Source organism: Sprattus sprattus (assembly GCF_963457725.1).
Source record: "Sprattus sprattus genome assembly, chromosome: 4".
In the NCBI taxonomy this organism is placed as follows: Eukaryota; Metazoa; Chordata; class Actinopteri; order Clupeiformes; family Clupeidae; genus Sprattus; species Sprattus sprattus.
Genome location: NC_137923.1, coordinates 19301941 through 19324847, shown reverse-complemented (window position 1 = coordinate 19324847; position 22907 = coordinate 19301941). Strand labels below are relative to the sequence as shown.

Genomic DNA, 22907 nt, shown 5'->3' with positions numbered 1-22907 from the left:
CCAAATCTCCTACAATAATAATAATTCTACTTCAAAGCTAAAACACATTACTGCCTTTATCAAAATGCATGTAGTCTATTAAAACATGTTTGTCATTATGCCTCTCAGAGCTGACACAGTTCCAGCCATTATTATCATAATTTACATAGCCTGCTGTTAACCTGGATAATTTGCATCCAGTTAAAGAATCCATGGCGACTGCTGTCTGATGATGACTCATACCTAGACTCTTCTTACATGCAGTAGCTTAAATATCAGAAGAGGCCAGGGCTATTCGAAGTACTTCAACCTGGCTTTTATAACAGCGAGCACATGTGCATGGATAGGCTACTATCGTCAAGTATAAATGCAACAACAATACGCATAGTTGATTTTAGGCTAATGGTGTAGGCTACTAGAGATTCCGTAGAGATTTATGTCGTCAAATGTAAATAAAATAGTCCCCAGTTGCCCCATTAGTACTGTATAAAGTTAACGTGGCAGATGCAGGGCCAGCACAAGTGCTAGCGTTTGCAGAGGTTGGCTACAATGGATTGTCTACACAACAGCTACAGTAAATCACGGAGGCGCGGAGAATCACCCAGACCGTGTCATTATGGGAAGGAAGCAAATGTTTACTCCAGTTACCAGCCAGATGGGATGTAGGCTTAAGTACTCTTTCAGACTCCTAAGAGATGGTCCCGGCGGACAGTCTTCAAAGATCTCGATGTGTGTGTGGGCAGTGCACTCAACAAGTCATGGCGACAATTTGGGCTGCCATATTTACAAAGATGTTCTCCCTGATAGCCAATCAAGAAGGATAGTCTTTAGGGCTGTGTTCTGAATTGCACGGCTTTATTAATTTAACATAAAACAAATTGTGGATGAAAAATATTAACTCTCAGTCAAATTGAAAGGGGTGTATTTGGGAATGACAGACCCATTTGGTGCTAGAATTACTTTCTTCTTTCAGCTGAATGACTACAATGCAAGATCAAGTGATGAGTGAAAATCAAATTCCACCCCAATGTAAACAGAAACCCACCCCAGGGTGAATACCAGAACAGTCTTCCTCGGGCCTGTCTGTGGTGCCAGAGCCTCTTGCTGCATTGACAATCTGTGACGAAGGTCACAAGCTTACTGTCTGTGGGTTTTTAAAGGCACCCAGTGCAACTTTCGAGGCTTAAAAAGAAACATTCAATTTCTAGTCTTTTTTACACGTAGTAAGTTTCAATAACTCCATACCATTACATACCGACATTCAAGCAGTAAAGATGAGACGTCGTTGTGTGGTGAGAACTGATAGAAAATCTATAACAACAACAATCGCCGCCATTTTCTTTATTTTTTGTAACCTACAATAAATAAAGCAGGCTTCCAGTCAATGGAAAAATGGCTTCTCCCCACCGGCGATTGTTGTTGTTTACGATTTTCTATCAGTTCTCACCACACAACGACGTCTCATCTTTGCTCCTTGAATGTCGATATGTAATGGTATGGAGTTATTGAAACTTACTACGTGTTAAAAAGACTAGAAATTGAATGTTTATTTTTCAATGAATGTTTACATAAAGTTGCACTGGGTGCCTTTAAATCTTTTTTTTTTTTTAATCTTTTTTTCCAGGTCAGAACCATATGGTCTATTTTCAGAGGCTAGTAATTCCCCTGAGAGAAAGAAGTTTTTTCCCATTACTTAATTTATTCATTTTATCAATGAGGTGTAGATTGGGTGTTTGCCTGGTAATGACCAACCATATCGATGGCTGTTTAATGTTCCCCATAAATACAACATGATGCATGCTAATTTGCAAATGACACTTTTGATTAAAACTGGACCATATCATTGTATTCTATTATTATAAAAGCCTCATAAATGTGTTATTCCATATAAGTACTATTGCAATTATCTAATTATTTGGAGGACTTGGGTCCTCTTTGCCATGTTAATCATGAACGTGAACAAAGAAATAATAAATTATACTATTATCTGTCATTATTAATGTGTATGCTGCTATTTAACTGTATTCTGTTGGCTCTTTCAATGTAAAATAGGAAGCTAAGGGACCATGCCCCACACAACTGAAATATTATCTTTTCTTATTGCACTGCAGTGTCCTTGTATGCTCCTGTCGTATGTCACAATAATGACAAGGCAGCAATGAAAAAAGCCCTCTCTTTTTATCAAGTAGAAGGTGGAATCTCTCCTTCTGTCTCCCGCACACTCTTATTTTCTCTCTCTCTCTCTCTCTCTTTCTCTTTCTCTTTCTCTTTCTCTCGCTCTCTCATACACACACACACACACACACACACACACACACACACACACAGACACACACACACACACACACACAGACACACACACACACACACACACACACACACACACACTCCCTTTCCCTCTCGTTATTCATTTCTTGCCTTCTCTATCTTTAGGAGAGGCAGGATGATAGAGGCTCTGTGAAGCGAGAGCAAAATAGTGTTTTTCCTTAATTTTTTTCTTTCTTTTTTTCTCTTCCTTTTTCACTGTCAGCCATGGCAACAACCTTCCAATTCTGCTCACCATGGCAGCTCGACACGTCAGCGTATGCTCCCCGTCATTACGACTATTCTCATCAACATATGTGTCTGTGGGTTTTTAACGCATTACTCTTATGTCCACACAGCCAACCATCCGGTCCGAAATAGCTTAATGCAGGGGGAAATGGCCATGTAATCCCATGCAATCAGAAACTATGAAATGTTAATGAAAGAATATTTATGCATTGGCCACTGCAGTAAGGAACAAAATGGTAATCAAAATCAAAACAACTTCATGATGAGCAAACATCATTCTGATATAGAATATATATTAGGTAATATTAATAATATTATATTAAAATATTAAATAATATTAAAAATATTCATATTAAAATTCATGTTATATTTTTATTTCATGATAATAGTTTGGGATACACACAAAAAGAGACTGATTGCAGGTTGTGCTTTAAAAGGAAGTCAGACCAGAGAGTGGATGATCCTTCGATAGACCATGGCCTTCACTGGCAAATGCGTGAATACTATCACAAATCTTTTATTTGCACAAACATAAACGTCCCCATAGAAACATGATCTAATCAAAGATTCTAAACCCCCCGTCCATACCCTAAAACAACATGTCATCTATGCAGGAGAAAAAGAGAGAGAGAGAATAAGAAAGCGAGAGAGTTAGATGGAAAAGAGAGAAAGAGAGAGAGAGAGATCCCCATTAGCTGAAAATAGCCTGAACCAAGAGAGGCTAATTTTGTCCATAAAGAGAGTCCAAGACTGTGTAAGATCCTATGACTTCCCTTTAGGGGTAGTGGCTTCTTTGTGTCTTGCCATAGACGAAGGACACTGGGTTCAACTGAGGGAATGTCCAAGAAAAACACTGGACTGTGTGACTGTTGTCCAGTCGGTAGTAATTACTCTAATAAGAAAGACAGCATGAGGAGGCTGAACCTGCATCCACATCTCTGTGTCCGTTTGTGGCGGTACCTGAATTTAAATGTGATTCACATTCAATTAATATACAAAAAAAAGAGTGAACTGACTGCGGATCATCCATGCTAAACCTAGAGAGAGAGGGAGAGAGAGGGAGAGGGAGAAAGAGGGACAGAGGGACAGAGAGAGGAAGAGAGAGAGAGAGAGAGAGAGAGAGAGAGGGAAAGTGGAGGAGAGAGAGAGAGAGAGAGAGAGAGAGAGAGCGAGAGAGAGAGGACTGACGCAAACGGGCCCCTAGGGAGATCTTTTCAGAATTTCTTTGGGAGAGTGCAGACACACTGTCATCTGTACAACACATGCATGCAAACCTCTACACACACACACACACACACTTGTGCATTCATTGCAACTTGTGTATAATTGTGAAAACTCAGCAAGTCAGTCTGTCAGTGCCTGCCCTTTACATTTAAACAGCTATTGTATGTAAGGTCTGAATATACAGATAGTGTGTATGTGTGTGTGTGTGTGTGTGTGTGTGTGTGTGTGTGTGTGTGTGTATGAGTAGGTTTCTCCTATGAGTTGTGTGCGCTTGTGTGTGCATGCGTGAGTGTAATTGTGGTTTTGTGTATGTGTGTGAGCATGCATGTATGTATATGTGTGGGTGGGCCTTTGTGGTTACTTCGGTGTGTGTGTGTATGCGAAGGTTTGTGTATGCGCGTGGGTTATGATTGTGTCTTTGTGTGTGTGGGTCTGTGTATGAGTATGAGTATGTGTGTGGGCTGCTTTGTATGTGTGTGTGTGTGTGTGTGTGTGTGTGGGTCTCTGTGTGTGAATGTGTGTGTATGCATTCATAAGAGAGAGTGAACGAGTGTGTGAGTAAGTATGTGTGGAACCAAAAAGTGCTTGGCAGTAGCTCTGGCTATATGCCCATTCAGAGATACCTACTCCCTGTCCTTTTCACTCAGTGTCATGCGTGAGCAGATTCGACAGGCTCTCAAGAACTGAGCTTCCTTGATTTTAAGAGTTTCTTGGAGTCTACAGCAGCTTCAGCTCATTCTCTAAGACTGTAAGCATCACACACACACACACACACACACACGCACACGCACACGCACACGCACACGCACACGCACACGCACACGCACACGCACACGCACACGCACACAGACACACACACACACACACACACACACACACACACACACACACACACACACACACACACACACACACACACACACAACACGCACTCCCAATGAGTGTAAATACCTCCGCCTCAAGTTTATAATGTGGGGAGGAAAAAAATTACATACGCGTTGATTTCCTAAGTGGCTATTATGTTCCTTAGCAAGGCTTGGGCAGGATTTAAAACAACAGATTGCCATCGTTTTTCATTTGAGCTATATGGGAGTGTTCTTGAGCGCGATAGACAGAGCACTTACTGTATGCATTCTGGTTCAGGTTTTGGCTCTGTGCTTTGGCACTCAGCTGGCTGTAATATATCAGCTATACCAGGGAGGATAAGATGGGGAGAGGAAGCAAGAGAGAGGGAGGTGAAAAGAAATAGGGAGAGAGAGGTAGAGAGAGAAAAACAGAGATGAAGAGAGGGAGTGAGAAAGAAAGAGTGAGAGTGTCTGTGTGTGTATGACAGTGAGATACATAGAGAGGGAGAGACTCTAACCCTAGGCTTACACACACACATGCACTGCCCATCAAAACAGTGCAGTATCACCCAGACACACTCTGAAGTCTCTCAAGCACACTTACTCACGGGCAGTTGAAGCGAGAGAAGTTATTTTGAAACCCACTCCTCTAACCCTCCCACTCCACCCTTCCCCTCCTTTCCATGAGGGGTTTGCCTCGCCCCCCTTCCCGCCCCTCTTTCTCTTCCTCCTCTCTCCCAGTTCCTCTGGCTCTCTACTCGCTCACTCCCTTGCTCGCCCCCTCGCTCATGTTAGGTCCTGTCTGAAACCCCACCTCCTCGTCCTCTGTCTCGGCTGTAGATTCCTGGGCAGTGTTTAATTGAAGAGTGCCAGAGCTTTCGCGAAGGGGAAACGAGAGCTGTGAGCCAGTGGAGAAAGAGCTAGACAGAGCAGGACTCACATGGGTACGCAGCCACTCACCGCGATCCTACACACTCCTTGGACGTACTCTCCCGAGGAAAAGAACAGCGACTTTCTCAGAGGGAAACAGCTCGGTGAGAAAGAGAGAGAATTCCTCTGTTGAGTGTGGAGGAAAGCTGTGAAAAGAAGGGTGAGAGCAACAGAAGAAGGAAAAGAGCGACAGGCAGAGAGAGAAGGTGAGAGAGAGGTAGAGGAAGGGGGGAGGAGAGAGGCAAAAGGAGGATACAGGAAAAATAACTCTTAGGCATAGAATGAACGACAGAAAAAGAACGAGTGAGAGGTGGGGAGAGGGAGAGAAAAAGAGAGGGGGGAGTGCAGAAGAGGTGGAGGGAGGTCCATAGTAGGAGAGCAGGCAACTGGCAGAGAGAGCGAGAGAGAGAGAGAGAGAGAGAGAGAGAAGTCAGGAAAGTCCTGCAAGGAAGGCAGCAGGGAGCGGGAGAAAAGAAGGGTGGAAAAAAGAAAACAAAAGGAAAGAATAGAAAAAGGAAACAGAAGAAAGGAAGAGGGGGGAGGTGAATGTTAACAGGAGGTTAGCGGGAGGGAGACATTGGGAAAGAGAAAGAGGGAGAGAGAGAGAGAGAGGGAAAACAAGCAGAAAGAGGGGGGAAGTAAAAGCAGAGTGGCGGATGAGAAAAACAGGCCGTGTGAATGGGCCAGGAGCGAGGGGAGCTGGAGAGAGGAGGAAGCTGCCGCTGCTGCTACTCCCGCTCCCACTCTCCCCATTCCTTCTCCTTCCTCCTGCTGCTGCTCTTACTGCTGCTTGTTTTGTGAGTCAAAGTGGACTCCCCCTGGCATGCACTCCTCCTGCACCTCCGACGCCAACACCGCAGTGCTGGGATCAGGACCAGGCTGCGTGCTCCACCACCCTGCTGCTGCTACACAGCACTACTGTCACCTCTGCGCTCACGATGGGCCCTCACCCACCAATGGTGCCCCTGTGCCTGAGGGCCGCTACGGGCCCCGCTCACGGGCCTTTCCGGAGGATGAGGAGGGAGGTGCAGTGCTGGAGGGGCCCCGAGCCAGACGGCCATTCCCCTCGCTGATGAGAAGGGGAAGTGGGGAGGAAGAAATAGAGAGAAACGGCGGCGGTGGTGGCAGCGGCCATGTTATGCCCAGGAACATGCAAAGGAGGGTGGATTTTTACCTAGGGCCGAACCACTGCGCTGTGTTGGAGGAATGCACACCACGCTTTCCGCAAGAGTGGAATCCATGTTACGTCTCCCCTCCGAGATGGAACTGGCCGGCAGTGGAGCCCTGCTGGGAGCACTGTGCGTGCAGTAGGGATGCCCGGTCAGAGCGGGAAAGGACACCTCCGCTGCCACCGCTGCCATCACCTCCGTGCTGCTACTCGCCGGAGAGACGACCTCTCAGTGCCAGCCATGCGCCACACCATCATCCGCCAGAGTTTATGGGTCATCCAAGACGCAGGGAGGTCGTCCACAGTGGCATGAAGGAACCCTGCTGGGAGTGTGTGCGAGCCCACTATTGGAGGGACAGACATAGGCCCGACCTCATAGCTGTAGACCCTGTTTGTGGATACAACGGCCAGTACCAACAAGCGCTCAGTCCTGTGCTCTCATATGGCCATGAACGTACTTACGTGCACCAAAGACTTAGCAGGCAGACGAGCCCTGAGCATGGCCCTTGTAATGGGCCAACAATGGGCCAAAGAACGTTCTTCCCCACAGAGGTTCCCCTGGCAAAGTTACGAGGCTCTGAGAAGTCCGGTTTCTGTCGGCCCAAGAGTGTGCACGGACTGCGGAAGAGGGAACCTGAGTCGGTGGGACAGGAGGAGAAGGAAAGTAAGTCTGGAGCAGTGAATCAACAGAAGAGTCAGGGTTCCGTGAGAGAACAGATCAGGAGGGTGATGGGTGACCTGGAGGAGGTTCTTGGAGGCCTGAAGCAGGTTCACCTGGAGATGAAGGAGGTGAGAAGGAGGTGGTGGACTTGATACATGAATGAAAAGTAACAGTGTTTGAGTACATAGATTTTCCCATTCAAAAACTTGCAGCATTGCCATAACTTAACAAAAGTAAATGCTGTTTCATGAAATTTGATTCCAATTCTTGTTGGTAATGACATGCCTATGTACCTTTGTATCCACATGCTAAGCTTCTAAACACAGTAAATACTGTATACTGGTAAATGAGTGTGATTATGGACCCAGGATTAGCCTAATCCTCTGTTTTGGCATTAAACCAGAGGATGATCAAGCAGGGTTTTTTTTCCAAGGCCCACATCATCAATTGTTTTCGTGATGAAATAGGAAAAACTACCAACAGTCAGAGATTGGATTTGCATTGACTGCAAGCTTATTTTCGCCCCTGGCCAGCTCTCAGTGGGAGCAGTGATGTAATCCCCTTGAAACTGCAACTTTCATCTTCAGGAAAGAAGTGTTATACAATATGCCAAACACAGAAACAGCGCTTTGTTAATGAACACACACTCTGAAAAACACAAAACATAAAGACATGTTTGCATCTCTCTTTTCCTTTCTCTTCAGGTTGTGCAGCAGATTGACGTAATGACCTCTAACATTGACCTTGGCGGAGACGAGTCGAGCAGTCGGACTTCCCATGAACCTCTGCTTCAACAACAGGCTCTCTGCCACGAGGTGAAGGCACTCGTCCACATGCCAGCCCACACTCCCCCCCTCGAGGAACCACAGCAACAGCAACAGCCACAGGACATCAATGGTAGCCCCACCCCCAAACTCTCCACCTGTCACCCCTCCATCACATGGCGAGGGCATAACCCCACCGTCGACTCACACCGGGTCAAGGCCCTAATCTCGGGCCATGAGGCCACGAAGAACAGGAGCAAAATGAACGGCAACTGCGTGGCTCCTCGCCCGCCTCGGGACCGGGTCAAAGACGCCCAGAGACGAAGGTTAGAGCTTGCGTCTCTGCCCAGCTCACTCCCCGCCAATGGCAGCACTACGTCGGTCAAGAACCACAAGCCTCAATCCTACCCCAACCACAACGGGCAGCTGGAGCTCCTCCATAAGGACTTCGATGCGTCCGTGAGTGTCGTGCGGACAGCTGCCCACCAGGGGAAGGGTGGGCAGCTCTCTACGGTCGTGTGAGGTGAGGGGTGGGTGGGGCTCGGTGAATGGAACACTCCGAATGGAGACCAAGTCTCCCACCTTGTTGCCATGGACATGGCTGCGTGCGGCTTACCTAGAGAGGAACGACCCTGAAGGTCCCCTGTCTGGGTAACTCAGGGTAAGTGGAGGGGAGGGAGAGTGGCTTGTTAAAGGCAATGTGTTAATTGGATGGAATTGTCTATGGCTCAGTGCGAGCCATGATGTTTATTTCCTATTAACAGAGACAGGACCATGTATGTACAGTACATCAGTGTTCTTTTGTGTGCTCTGAGCTGAATTTGGCTAAAAGCGTATTGGATAAGAATCACAGACTTTTACTTTAAAAGAATAGAATTTAAATTAAGCTATTGTGCTAGAAGAATAGGATATTGTATTCAGATTACTCTCAGGCCTCTTCAAATCCTCTTACGTACCGCTACACTGAAAAAAGGGGAATGTTGCAATCTTACTTTTAATTACCTTTTTAAATACATGTTGTGACACATGGAAATGACTTTGAAGTGGTTTCACTTGTACAATTGTACTTTCCAGTTGAGAAAAAAACACTCAAGTCATTACCTTAAAGAAGTTCAAAAAAGTTGTTTTGTCCAACCTGGTATGGACCTTCTCAGTGGAGATATTCAAAACATTTTATTTCAGGACTTTTTCAGTCACACTTAATTTGTCAGATGTGCTCTGCATTGATGTGCCAGTCAACTCGTGGTGAGTTAGTTAGTCATGTGGAGCAGAGACCCTGGGGTTTCCCCTCTCCCCAGCTCCAGAGAGAGAGCCTGCCTCTGGGACACATATGGCCCTGATCGGGGAATCCACAGGACCAGCACCAGGCCTGGGCCCACTCCCTTGCCAGAGTGCTTGTCTGCTCCCTGGGAAGAGCTGCAGATTTGGCTGAAGCCGGAGATCAGGAGCCTCTGATGAGCTCTAATCAGATTAGGGCTGGAATGAGAGCGTGTGGGAGACTGGATATCTAGCAGGAGGGACTGGATACCTCTACAATGCCTCCTATTGAGAAGTCCTGCCGGAGGGGAGGATGGGAAGCCCTCAGTGTGATCACACGTGTCCTGTGCATCTTATGAGATAAATTAACCGTGAAGTAGCTGCGCTGTAGGTTGTGTCACACCTGATAGAAGGAGACTTTGATATGGACTTAAACTTGACCAGAACTTGATCCTGGAGTCATGCTCCGGTCTGATCCTTTATCCTGCTCATGAGTGGAGTCTGACTCTATAGTTGGCCTTTGCATCACACCATGATTCTGTCTCTAATGTGTCATTATGGCCGCACTAGTGAAGTGTAATTAAATGTCTGTGTGCTGATGCAAACACTTGCAGCAGGGTTTATGTATCTTATCATTCAGTGACAGGCGCCCATGTAAATACCCATTCGCCCTATGCCAAAGTCTCATTTGGTTTGCATAACAGAACGCTGGTTAGATTATAAAACTCCTGAAGGCAAATTCACAAACGTGTGTATCACTGTAATGGAGTTGTTTTGGCAGTGGTATGCGTAAGGGCCGATCAGGGTGGTTAGATTTGATCGAGGTTTGTGTGGGTGTTAGGGTATTTGTTTGGGTTGAAAGGGAGGGAACAACCACATATGTTACAATAACAGGTCCTGTTTTGAAACACCAAAACACAACATTGCTGCTCGCTGCTAATTCTGGGAAATTGTGAAGAGGGGTGGGGATGAATCATGTTTCAGGAAATAAGAAAATGTGAGACTGTGCTCCGTCCAAAGGTATTGTGCTCTAACACAGGGCCTCCTTTAGCAGCACTTGCCCTGTATAGGAGCATTCTCAAGAACAAGTCCCATGACTCACTCTCTTAGTCACCCGCAAGATGTTAGGAGCTTGGCGTGTTTATATTTTAACTGTGCCCATCTGTGATTATTATCTCATTATAGATATGTTTTGCTGAATGACAACAACTGACGTGATAACTTGATTTGTGAACAAAAACAAAACAAACAGCAAGAACCATCGTCACAGCACAACTGTTGTAACAATAGCCACCTCTTCCTTTTGTAGTGGAGGTTCATATTGAGAGAGTTGGCTGAATGGCCCTCTGGTGGAGACTATTTGAAAGTGCGGTCTATTTTTCTTCCCGGGGCCAAGTGCTCAGTATGGTTTTAATTATAAACTACTAGGCGGAATGCCAGACTGAACAAGGCCAGCTCATATTGTATTTGTAATGGTCGCTTAAAAACACAAGCACTCGCGCTGATTATTTCAAGAGCAGAGTAAGACAAACGGCATCAGCCTGTTTCGAGAATAGAAACCACAGTGAGAGAGAGACCGATAGAGATGGAAGGACAACCATTAGGGGTGATTCCAGAATGATTCTAACTACACTAACAAGTGTGCAAAAAAAAAAGCCTTTATCAGCCTTACAGCCAAAGAGTGTTTGGATGTTGGCCATGTTTACACATTAATCTCCTGTGTTAGAGATGGGAAGGGTGCTGTGATTGCTGTGATGGCAAAGATGGCAAAGATGGCCATGATGGCGGCCGAGGTCTGTTCGTGTGGTGGCTGGCATCCACGTTGACGCCTTAATTATTATGCATGTGTCCACTCGTTTGGCAGGCGCCAGCCAGATTCATTAAGAGTTCCCACACAATGACACCCATGTCTGTCACAGGGCTGGGCAAAGCTAGAGACAGATGAAAGAAAAGAAGGAAGGAAGGAAGGAAGGAAGGAAGGAAGAAGGGAGGGAGGGAGTCGGAGGAAGGCGTTCAGAGAATTTAGAGGGGCGCGTTAGGGTGCCTGTGACATTTTTGGATTTTGGAATGAGCATTGTTCAGATATTTGAACATTGTTGCCTCCTTGCAGTTTGGGCTGTTCCGTATATATTCCGAATGTTATTGTTCGTCAGTGTGCTCAGAATATAAGGTTGAGTGTGTTTATAGTGTGTTATTAAGGGGCGTAGCCACGTGAGGGGGTGGACGGGGTCATTCGACCTCCCCCCTTAGTCTGTGGATTCTTTCCCCAAACTGCCAAAAGCTCTTCATCTCCCTGTGCATAACATAAAAGTCCCCTTTTGGGAAATAATGCCCCATCCCCCCTAGTATGCTGTCTCTGTTTTTGCAATCTGAAGCCTACCGCAAGGTTAGCAGTGCATTAGGGGTAAGAGGGCAGTGTGTGTGTGTGTGCCGCGGTGTGTGTGGGGTCAAGGGTTCATCCAAGAGTGCCATTCTTCCCCTGCATAGCGCTTCAGATAGGATTCAGGTCAGGGCCGAATGCATTCCAACTCAGCTGCTGTAGCTAATCTGAACATCTTCTGTCTAAACGCACATGATAAAGCTAGTGCTATCTGCCCAAGAACCACAGGATATGACTGCTGAGCCTTTTGTCAGCCTCACTTAAGATGAGTCCTCTGTAGCCAACCCAGGTGCACCAATAAAATCTCCAGTCTCTCCCTCTCTGAGAGATATCTGCAAGATTTAAGTTTTGCCCTCTGAACAAACAGCCTCATACAACCCAAATGCAGATGTGTTGGTTTATTTTTCACTGATTATACAGATTTTTTGTAAAAACATTTGACAGGAGAGTAAAGATGTACTTACAAGAGTATGTAAGTGTAAATGTAAGTGAATATCCAATTCCCTCTCTGGATCTGAAATATGAAGTTTGACTGTAACAGCGCACCATAGGACCTGTCCTGTTCATTAACAGGGAGTTTCCTGTGATTCCAGTGATGGAGGGGGAAGTCATCAGTGTCATATCATAAATGCATGCATTTGTGATTATTTGTGATCTTCACAATGTTCCTTTTAACCCTGTTACACTTGAAAAGCATATATTACTAGTGTTAGTAACACAGGGATCAATGAATATTATTGAAGAATATATTACAGCTGTAATCACAATTACTAATGTGAATGCTGCTTCAAAGGCAGAGTAATGCTCACAAAGTCATTGCTGGAAAATGTCTGTTTTGTAACAGGTACTGAAGCCAAAGAGGGGCAGAGAGTGGGAGACGTGAAGAGAGACAGAGACAGAGGGAGTGTTGGCTGCTGGGAGGAGAATAACTGCCTGAAGGGGGAGGCATTTCCAAAGGAAAGGAAAGCTACGGATCATCCTGTCACGCTCTGGCAAACTCCAGCTCTCCCCAGCATTCATTCAGTCAAGCTGAACTACCTTCCTCAAGGGTACACTTACTGAACACAGGCGTTTGTCCTGTTTTGTATGTGTGTACGTGTACGTGTACGTGTACGTGTACGTGTACGTGTACGTGTACGTGTACGTGTACGTGTACGTGTACGTGTACGTGTACGTGTACGTGTACGTGTACGTGTACGTGTATGTGAGTGTGTGTGTGTGTTTGTGTGTGTGTGTGTGTGCACATTTGTATTTGTTCGTGTGTCCATTTGTGGGCGAGCATATGTGTGTGTGTGTGTGTATGTGTGTGTGTGTATGTGTGTGTGTGTGTGTGTGTGTGTGTGTGTGTGTTTTTAGTTACCTCAGACTGAGGATGGACATGCAAATATTACCAAAGATACATCTGAGATCTTACTGAGAAAAAAAACTCTGTTAGGCACAAAGTAATCCTTGGTAAATGGTAAAAAAATGTCTGTATTTTTGCTGCTCTAATATTTTTAAATAAGCTCTGCTATGCTTGGCCAGTGTCTTCCTGGCTATTGTCACCCTATCTGGTGTGAGTACACGCCTCATTCTCATACTTTGAGGGAATTTGTAAACTGTGAGGATTGGCTTTACCCCTCCCACTTTTGGAGTAGTGTTTTCATATGAAAGCTATTGCACAAATTATGTGTTGGAACCCTGGCCAAAGCACCTAATCCTGCGATAAAGGAGTTGTAACTGGTCTTCCTGTTATTTCAATGTCTCATTCATTTCTGCATAGCCACCACAAGAGGGCAGTGTTGTATCCACCAGAGCCAAATGTAGTAATCCTGGACAAATGATTGTCTGAAGACTTTTATTGTTTTTGGGGGAGAAAGCGAGAGAAGAAATGTGGAACAGTTAGGATAAGATTAAGTTGTCTGAGTAGAGTCATTTGATGCTGAGAACAAATAAATGAATCAACTTTGAATCAGTTACTCTCAGATCCAGTATACACTAAAAAATCATAAAGTATAAAGACAAAGAATTCTTTCAAGGGAAAAAAGGATGGTGTTTTCTTGGAAGCTAGTCTCCTAATAGCTTCAAGATGAGGACAGGATGTAGTCCGCCTTGATACATTTCTGAAGCTACCACAACAGATCAAATCAAATCAACCGCTCTTCGTGATTTCAATTAAACTCCTTTGTCAGCTTCGCAAAAATGTATAAATATAACATTCACTAAATTAGTGCATTATTGCTGTTATTAAACCGTCTAATTTGTCTATACATTCACTTGTCATTTAATGCAGTCAAATGAGAACACTTGACTGTACTGAATGGCAAGTGAGTTCACAGATAGAGTTTGGTGTCAAGGTGGTATGTGTCTCTCTCCCTCCCATACAGTCACGTTTGTTCATATGTATCCCAGAACCCCCCCCCCCCCCGCCCCCTGCCCTGCTGTGACCCATCATGCCTCTGGCAGTGTCTGCGTCTCTGTTTATTTAAGTCTTGTCTGAGATATTCCCCACTGCTCTCTCAGCAGCCCCCTAGCCCGCTCCCCCCACCACACACACACATGCAAATCCCACACACATACACATGCACAAATTGCATACACACACACAAATTCCATCACGTCCCATCATGCACCTCTCCACCCAGTCGCCCTCTCTCTCTCTCTCTCTCTCTCTATCTCTCTCGCTCTCTCTCTCTCTCTCTCTCTCTCTCTGTCTCTCTCCATGGCCCAGCAGTAGTTTGATTCCAGTGGCCATATAACGGTCTGGGGGAACTCAGGGTCTGGTGCTGATCCAGGTTGTGGGGTGGTTTTACACTGTAAGTGGAATACCTAAGGTAAGCTGTCTTAACCACATGATACTTGTATTTCCCATTTGGAAATATCCTTCAGGTGATTATGATGATGGGGCAGTATAAGATGTTAATTATGAGCTTTTGAGAAATTACATGCTCTGAGAAAAATACATGGCTCTGGGACTAAACTATAACTCAAGTTATGATATAGTCATGGTAGGCTGATGAATGAAGTCTCCCAACTGTTCTACACGTGCATAGCACTTTGATAGAGGGACAGGCCCCTACAGTGATGAAGTCTTGTGTTGCAGAACCTCCTCCTTACAGTTAATAAAACTTGCAAACTTAGCTTGCAAATTCCAACTAAGTATTACCAGCTAGCCTATAGGCAGTAGCCTGAAGACCTTGGTCACACTGCTCCAGGCCATGTTCAGGGACTGAAAAACGAGGTGGGGATCAGTTTATAGCAGGTTATAAGCAACTGCTCAGCATCTTAGCCAAGGTCCAGTCCAGGGCACTGAAGCCGACCTCTGACCTTTATGAAGACGTAATGTCCAAGTTATGAGCCAACACACTCAGTCTAGATTTAAGATTTCAGATTTAAGTCTACTGTCGGTATTTAAACTTAAACAAATACTTTAATTGACAGGTGTGTCTGCACAGCAGAACTCTATTTAGTTATATTTATCAGGTTAATGACTTCACCGAACTGGAACTCTGGCTGGCCCTCCGGTCGAGCACGTCTGAAAAGCATTAGCCAAAGAGTGACTCATATGTTACAGTAAGCTGCCAGATGAAAAAAAAACACTGGATTTAGTTATGGCAGACGGTATGGTTCACAGTGCTGTTGTGGTTACAGACACTAAGGGCTCTTCTGTAACCGTAGTGTTCCGAGCTTTCTTCCTGGAGGACAAAGATGCTAATGATGCCAAGGTAAAGGTTTTGATAGCCAGGGAACACACATACCGATAAGAAAGCACACCCTACCTGTTCTGTAAGTCAGTCTGAACTGTCAGGTGTGCTAAAATGCATGAACACTGTGTATACACACGTCGCCTTGTCTCCCAAATGACCAGTGGCGGTCCGTGCATTTCACGACTAGGCCTTCAGCGATGTCCTACACGATGTTAAACTGAGTGAATCCACCTCCTAATACCATCATTATGACGCCATGGATCTCGAACCAGTATATTTTATACAGAAAGGCAGTATAAGTGAGCATTGCATCACCTTAACATAGTCGAGTACAACAGACTTTATTAATATTTCCGGAGCATTTCAAATCAATACACCCGTATTAACAATACATTAAGAGTAGTAAACTCTAAGTTATATGATCGCTTGGATATTACTGTCACAACTTAAAAATAAAAGGCGATTTTCAGGGATTAGTCTACAAAGTTTTATTAAGTCCACCAAAAGTAGCCTATGTGACTCAATGTGAGGTTTAACAAGTTTAACAAGTAACATCGCATTGTCCCACCTGCAAAGCAGTTTCATTAAACTTCCCATCCTCACGATATCCAGTTTTTCTTGAAAGTTCCGTCTTGAAAATGGCGTTGTAATTGTATCAAAAACTGGAATTATCAAGTTGGTGTAAACTAGTTTATATGAGTTGGTTAATGTAATTATATTTAGTCTTACCAATTGAAACAACTAGCATAAGCATGTACGTCGTTTTCGCATAGCCAGCTAAACTGAGCACTGAAGCACTGCACCGGTCTGCCTCAGTATCCAATCAAAGGACGTTTACGTGTCACGTTCAACGCGAGGAAAGACATTTTCCGGGCCTTCTAGAAGGCCCAGTGTCGCCAACTCGAAATCTGATTGGTTGTCACAACTGTCTGTTTCAGTTCATTCAACTTAAATGAACTGAAACAGCAAGTTGTGATAGCCAATCAGATGTACACGGGCCTTCAATGTGAATTCTGAAGGCCTCAGGGAAGATTTCTGTTCTCTGGGAAGATTTCAAGGAGCGTGGCAACACATGATAGCGGAAATATGATTGGATGAAAGCTCTAACATAAATGAACAACGCTGGAAGCATGAAATGAAGATAATGGACTATGGGGAATCATTTAATACATATTTATGAAAAGAAAATATTAAAATTAAATTTATTTTATTACATTTATTTTCTGATGATGTTTAGGCCAGCAGAGAAGGCCTTGAAGGTCCTGACGGACCGCCACTGCAAATGACTAAATGTAAACGTCAATGTTGGCACTGGATGGGTGTTTCTGCTGCTCAACTGATGTAGGGTTTAGAGCCAGAGGGCACACAGATTGATCAAAATGTACATGTCTGTACAACATCGCACCGTCTCTTGGATGAAAGCATCTGGTTTCAAGGGACTCTGCACTGTGGGGAATAAGATAATGAGCCTGTGCCGGATACAGGTTTGACAGATATTTTTTTTTGCACGAAATAATATAAAATAATATGATTAGGTGCAAACTGTTAATACAATATTAAATAAAGTAATATGAAAATGTATTTCATAGAATGGTGGCTATTTGCTTCGGAATTTCCAAAGGCATTTTCACTCACACTTTCTTTCTGTCTCTTTCTTTCTCTCTTTTTGTCCATCTCTCTCTCATCCCTCTCTATATGTTTTCTTGAGTCTAGACCGACAGATTGCTCTGCGTTTGCCTGCCCCACCCTTAGTAAAGGCAAGAACGGGTGGTAATGGTATGTCAGACAGAAACAGAACCAAAAACAACAGGACACTTTTATTTTAACACGTACAACGTCCCTCCCACCCTACCCTGCTCTCTGTGCGTGTGTGAGTGTGTGTGTCGTCCTTCCAATGCACAGAAAGAGCAGGATTCTACCTCTTTTTCTACTATCTTTCTCGCTCTCTCTCTCTCTCCCTCTCTTCCCTCTCTTCCCTCCCTTGTTCCATGCCATTACCTTTCCACATTTTGGCTAAGAATAGGTGCGTGTCTATAATCCTAGAAGAGAGGATGTGGGTAGACTGCTGTGCTGTTTGTGATGGAGGGAGGGAGGGGAGAGAATGAAGGATGAAGGAGGGGTGGAGGGGAAAAGTACAGAGCTCCAATTATTGACTGCCCCTCCAAACCCCCCTGCCCTGCCAACATCCCACCCCTGACCGCTCCCTTGTTGAATGACAAGGGTGTGTTAAGAGTTACACAGCCAGCCTATGCTGAAGCCTCCCTGAACATGGGGCTTCAAGGATCATTCCACAAAGAGACCTAGACAGCCTATTTTTCCCTCCCCCTCACCTCCCCCCCCCCCCCCCCACCCCTCCCCATACCACCATAAAACCAAAGCACAGGGCTGAACAAGTTGTTTATGTGTTTTAATGTGCCGTTGACTTTAGCCGGAAAAATACTCACTGGGATTCACCCGGTGTTGTCACCAGGAATTTACCCCAAATAAACAAAATAAACACCCACAAACCACAAGGGCGGGCATGCACACAAACACTTGCACACACTCACATAACTCCAATTGAGCTGATGGATGTGCTGTGGTCCCTTGACACAAATAGCTTCTATGACACACAGCCATGGCCCCAGTGATCCAGTTGTGTCTTTGTGCCACAGAAGGAGAAGGCAATGGCATATTTGTTTTCTCCAGCTGATGTCATTCTCACTTGCACTAAATATTTTCACTCTGTCATGCGAGTGACAGGGGAAGGCAGGTAAACATCCTCCCCGGGCTGGGTCTGTGATGGCCGCCCAGCGCCCCGCCAAACCTCGCCATCCCCCGACAGAGGGCCACAGCGCGTCAGTGGCCACATCAGAGCGGGCGGCCACGCATACCATCCAGGGTGCTGCACGGCACGATTTACGACACTGGGAAGAGAGTGAGAGTGAGGCACGCATATTTGTCTGCCTTGTGCAAGGCACAGGGTTTATGGACTGGAGGAAGCATAGGACGTCAGTAGCTGAAATGATGATCAGTCAGTTCTTGTTCTTTCACTGACATAACAAATGCAATTCAGGATGAGGGAAAAAAAGGCTGGTTGCATGAAGACTTATCTGTATGATGAACTTCAAGCAGTCTACAGAGAACTTTAAGCAATCATTACAAGATGTAGTAGTTGAATTGATAACAAGTCAGTTCTTGTTCTTTCACTGGCAATGCAATTGGAAAATGGAAACGGGTTTAAGATTTAGAAGAAAGGGTCGTTTGCATGAGGCATCCTTTAATAAGACTGACAGTTATCTGTACAATGAACTTCAAGTAATCTACAGAGAGCTTGATCAAGCATATGTAAATCATTATGCAGATACAGTTACATTACTAAGTTATCAATGTGTGACCGTGTGTACTAGGCGTACACAGCAAAAACCTTAATCAATGGATAACGTGAGTACATTGTCACTGAGGACATTTAAAATAAGGTGGTTGATTCTTCATCTAGCCCACCACAGGCGGACAATGTGTTCTCCTAGGGAGTATATGAAATCAGGGAGAAATAGGCAAGAAGATTGCGATCAAAACATAGCAAGATAATAAAGAATCTTGCATGTAATTACTTTTTATCTGCTCAGAGTGTAATGTGTTTCTCAAGGTTTATAGCCACTGTGACTGTGTTTATAATCACTCGGACCTACATATTTCAGGGCATAAAGTTGATGCCCATTTTACTGTAAGCAAGGTTAGCTTACACAGCAACGCTAACCATGAAGCAATGCATGGACCATTTCCAGGAAGAGCACAGACACAGACTGTGCTGTTTATATACATTCAGTAGATTTGATTTCTCCCATGGGGGCACTGTTTATACTGTGCTGTATGTTAGCAGAGGTGTCTGTGGGGTGTTTTTTTTTACAAATCCATTTTCCAGCAGAGGTGTCTGAAAGTGTTTATGCTGGCCATTATATGACAGTCTATGGGGTGTCTGTGAGTGTTTAAGCTGGACTGTATATTAGCAGATGTGTCTGCAGTCGGGTCGGGGTAGGGGATGGCTGGCATACTGTCTGTGTGCTTTAGTTCTCTTTTACTGTCTATGGCTATAGCTGAACCCAGTGCCTCTCTTAATTCCTGCTCTGTGACACAACGCCTGTGGAATTTCTCCGGTCGCTGCCTAAATCGACCAGCCAAGTGCAGCACTTGGCTCCACTGCGCGTTTTTAGCCGCTCAGCGAGCGTCTCTTAAGCAAACGAAAGCTCTCTCCAACAGGCCTCCTGTAACCTCACTGCTTCATGGCACAAACACGCATACACATATACACACACTCACACACACGCACACAGACTCATGAAGCTAAACAGTCCAAAGAAACTGGGTGAATGGTCCAAACAGGTCACTTTGCACTGGAGCTCTGTGCTGCCAGGACTCCCGTGCCACGTGAAAGTGAAAGCTCCAGTTGTAAGAGTCAAAGCGATCACCCTTAGTGACTCAGTCCAACTGTGGCTAGACATGACAGCTCTGTTACTCTTGTCCTGCATTCAGACATATAAATCATATAGACTGAAGTCTAAAGTAGGATTCAGACTCCCTGAATACTAGACAATGTACCCAATGTTAATGTAAGTGATGTTATGATGTAAATGCTGATTAAGTTTCCACAGCATATGCATCACTTGTGGTCAGTCTCCATCAATCACACTGGTGTGCTAGCGGCTTACTGTAATCACAATGACTGAGGCTGTGATGGATGTTATGATTTGTCTAGAGGGATTAGTGTAATTCACTGCCTGGTGTAGGGTGTTCTCTGTCCCTTTGTGACTCTTCAAAGACAGTAACAAGCCAGATCCCTAAGCCAGATTGATTTACATTCTCCCCAGCTGAACAAACAGTGACCTCTCTCCAACGTGTGACGTTTGGTGCGTGCCTGTGTGTGTGTGTGTGTGTGTGTGTGTGTGACAGCACTGTCCAAAAAGTCCAAAAGCATCCCCCCCCTCACACACACCCTTTTCTGCTTTTAAGACAATTGTCCTGGGCAGGTCAGGCCAAAGTCATGTTATGTCATTGGGCATTTGTAGGAGTTTTGTGTCTGTTGACCCTGCCTGCCTGCCGGGGAGACAGTGAATTAGCTTTTGGCTGCGGAGGGACAAATTTCCCATAAACACCTCAGAGGGAGAAGGACCTTCTGCTGGGACCGTCACCCGGGGTAAATATTAGAGCAAAATTCCGAGACAGACAAGAATGAAGCTGAGTGGAGAGGAGAGGAGAGGAAGGGGATTTTCCAGACACTTTCAACAACACGCTGAATCTACTCTGGCAGTGGCACACCTTTACAGAGTCCAGTACAAACTGTTTGGATTTACATTTGACACTCCTTTTCACCTCTCATCAACTGCTTGGCTGTACCCCGCCCCCCACCCCCACCCCCTACCTCGCCACACACACACACACAACCCCCTTGAAAGCCTGTCTCAGTTTCAACTTCTTTTCTTCTCTTTGGGTAGGTTGGCCAGCCAGCAGAGTCAAATACTTAACATGTTAATCATGAGGAACAATAATGTTATTCTGTATCCACTGTTTTTGAAAGGGGGGTTTGGGTTGACGTCAAGCCCAAAAATACAGGGTCAGAACTTCATGAGCTACCTGTAAAGTTGTACGGGCAAATATTTAGCGAAGATGACGAATTGTCCCCCTTTTTTCAGTTTTTTATTCCGTGAATGAAATAATGTAGCCCATTTATACAGGTGCATAAAGGCCCTCTCTTTTTCTTATTCTATCTCTCTCTGTCTGTTTGTCTGTCCCTGAACAGGCGGATGTGTTTCCTGCTAACTGAACCACAGAGAGAGACAGAGAGAGAGAGAGAGAGAAGGGGAGAGAGAAAGAGCGAAAAGAGGGCCAAAAAGGGAAAGAGAAAGGGAGAGGGACTGTGAAAGACAGAGTGAGAGAGAGAGAGAGAGAGAGAGAGAGAAGAGAGAGGGGGAGAGAGAGAGAAAGAGAAAGAGAAGGAGCTTATTCATGTGCCCCCGCGGCTGGCCGGCTCCGAGGCAGACACACTCACACACACACACACACATACACACACACAGTGCAGGGAGGCTCATTGAAAGTCCCTAGTGCTCTTCTCTTCACAGGGCCGTGTCAGCAAACACGACGGCTGTGCCGCTGCGCCTTTATGTGCCGTGACTGAAAGGAAGCTTCAGGAGCCCAGACAGTGGCTCCTCCTCACAGCCTCCCCCTAGCCCAGCTCACTGGCCAGAGGACGTAAACGCTCAGTACATGCTGAATGTATGGAATGGGATGTTTGGGATTATAGCCATGATTGTGTTTGTCTCTCTCTCTCTCTCTGTAGTCTTTGTGTTTGTGTATGTCTGTGTGTTTGTGTATGTTTGTTCCTGTGTGTGTTTGTGTGTTTGTATGTGTGTGTATAGTCTGTGTGCATGTGTATGTTTGTGCTTATGTGTTTGTATCTGCATGTGCGTGTGTGTGTGTGTGCTTGTGTCGAATTCACCACAACTACAGCTCCAAATCTTCAGTGCTTTTTTCTGATGTATTTATGACTAGCTGCAAATTCACTGCCATATCTTTATCATATTGTTAAACACTCATTTACTGTTCTGTAATGTCAGTTGTATTGCTTTCTCGTTGCCCGGTGCAATGTATAGGTCTTCTAGCTAATGATAGATTACTGTCTAGCCTCTAGAGCCTCCTGTCTTGGATAATTGAGAAAAGGCAGATTAACATTACTCTCTAACGTGCCCACTTATGTAATGATTAGAACAGAGCTATTAAACAATGAAAGGATTCCAATCTCTCCTCTCAGTTGCAGTTGGGTGCAGTCAAGCTGATCTGACCCTGATTTTACAAGACAAGTGAGCACCACATCCGAGGACAACTGCAAACCCAGAGTGCCCAGGAAATCAGAGAGTCCAGGAAAGACCCATCTTTGGCTGCACTGCGCCTGCTCTGTGTCCATTCGCACTCGACTCAGCACTACTGAGCAGACACCTCTAAGAGCACAGCAAAGCTGTGGATACTGGAGAGGTACAGCGGTAGAAAAGTCTGGAAAAATATAGTGTTACAAAATGAGATGTAACCCTCATATAATGTTTATTGTCTGCAAGCAAAACAAGATATAACATGAAACAAATTATCCAGTGAGAATCCAGAGCCTCAGAACATTACAGTACACAGACAATCTCGAAATGCATTATTACATTTGTTTTATATAATTACCTGATATGGGACTATGGTAATGAATGGAACATATTGTGTGTGTTTATGTGTTTATTATCAGCAAGTGGTTAATAGGGAAATATTAAACTGACTTAATATTAACTCTGTTCATAGCAAAAAAACATTTGAGACTGTCATTATATTATCTCGTGTATAAATTAAAAAAAGTATTCGTTCTGTATTACAAAAAACGCATCAAGAGAAATAAATACATTTTCAAGCAATTACTGGCAATTAACAAATAACAAACAAGCTTATAA

The 22907-nt window shown here is 44.8% G+C and overlaps 1 protein-coding gene across 1 annotated transcript; it reads left to right on the top strand.

The window, feature by feature from the left end:
• Positions 1-6090: 6090 nt before the first annotated feature.
• On the top strand, positions 6091-8646 carry LOC308363409 (uncharacterized protein; the record flags this gene model as incomplete). The annotated part of the gene is made up of 2 exons (XM_080836220.1): positions 6091-7488; positions 8065-8646. Exons 1-2 carry the CDS (start codon positions 6355-6357, stop codon positions 8644-8646), a joined length of 1716 nt encoding a protein of 571 aa, XP_080692346.1. The 5' UTR covers positions 6091-6354.
• Between the last annotated feature and the right edge of the window lie 14261 nt (positions 8647-22907).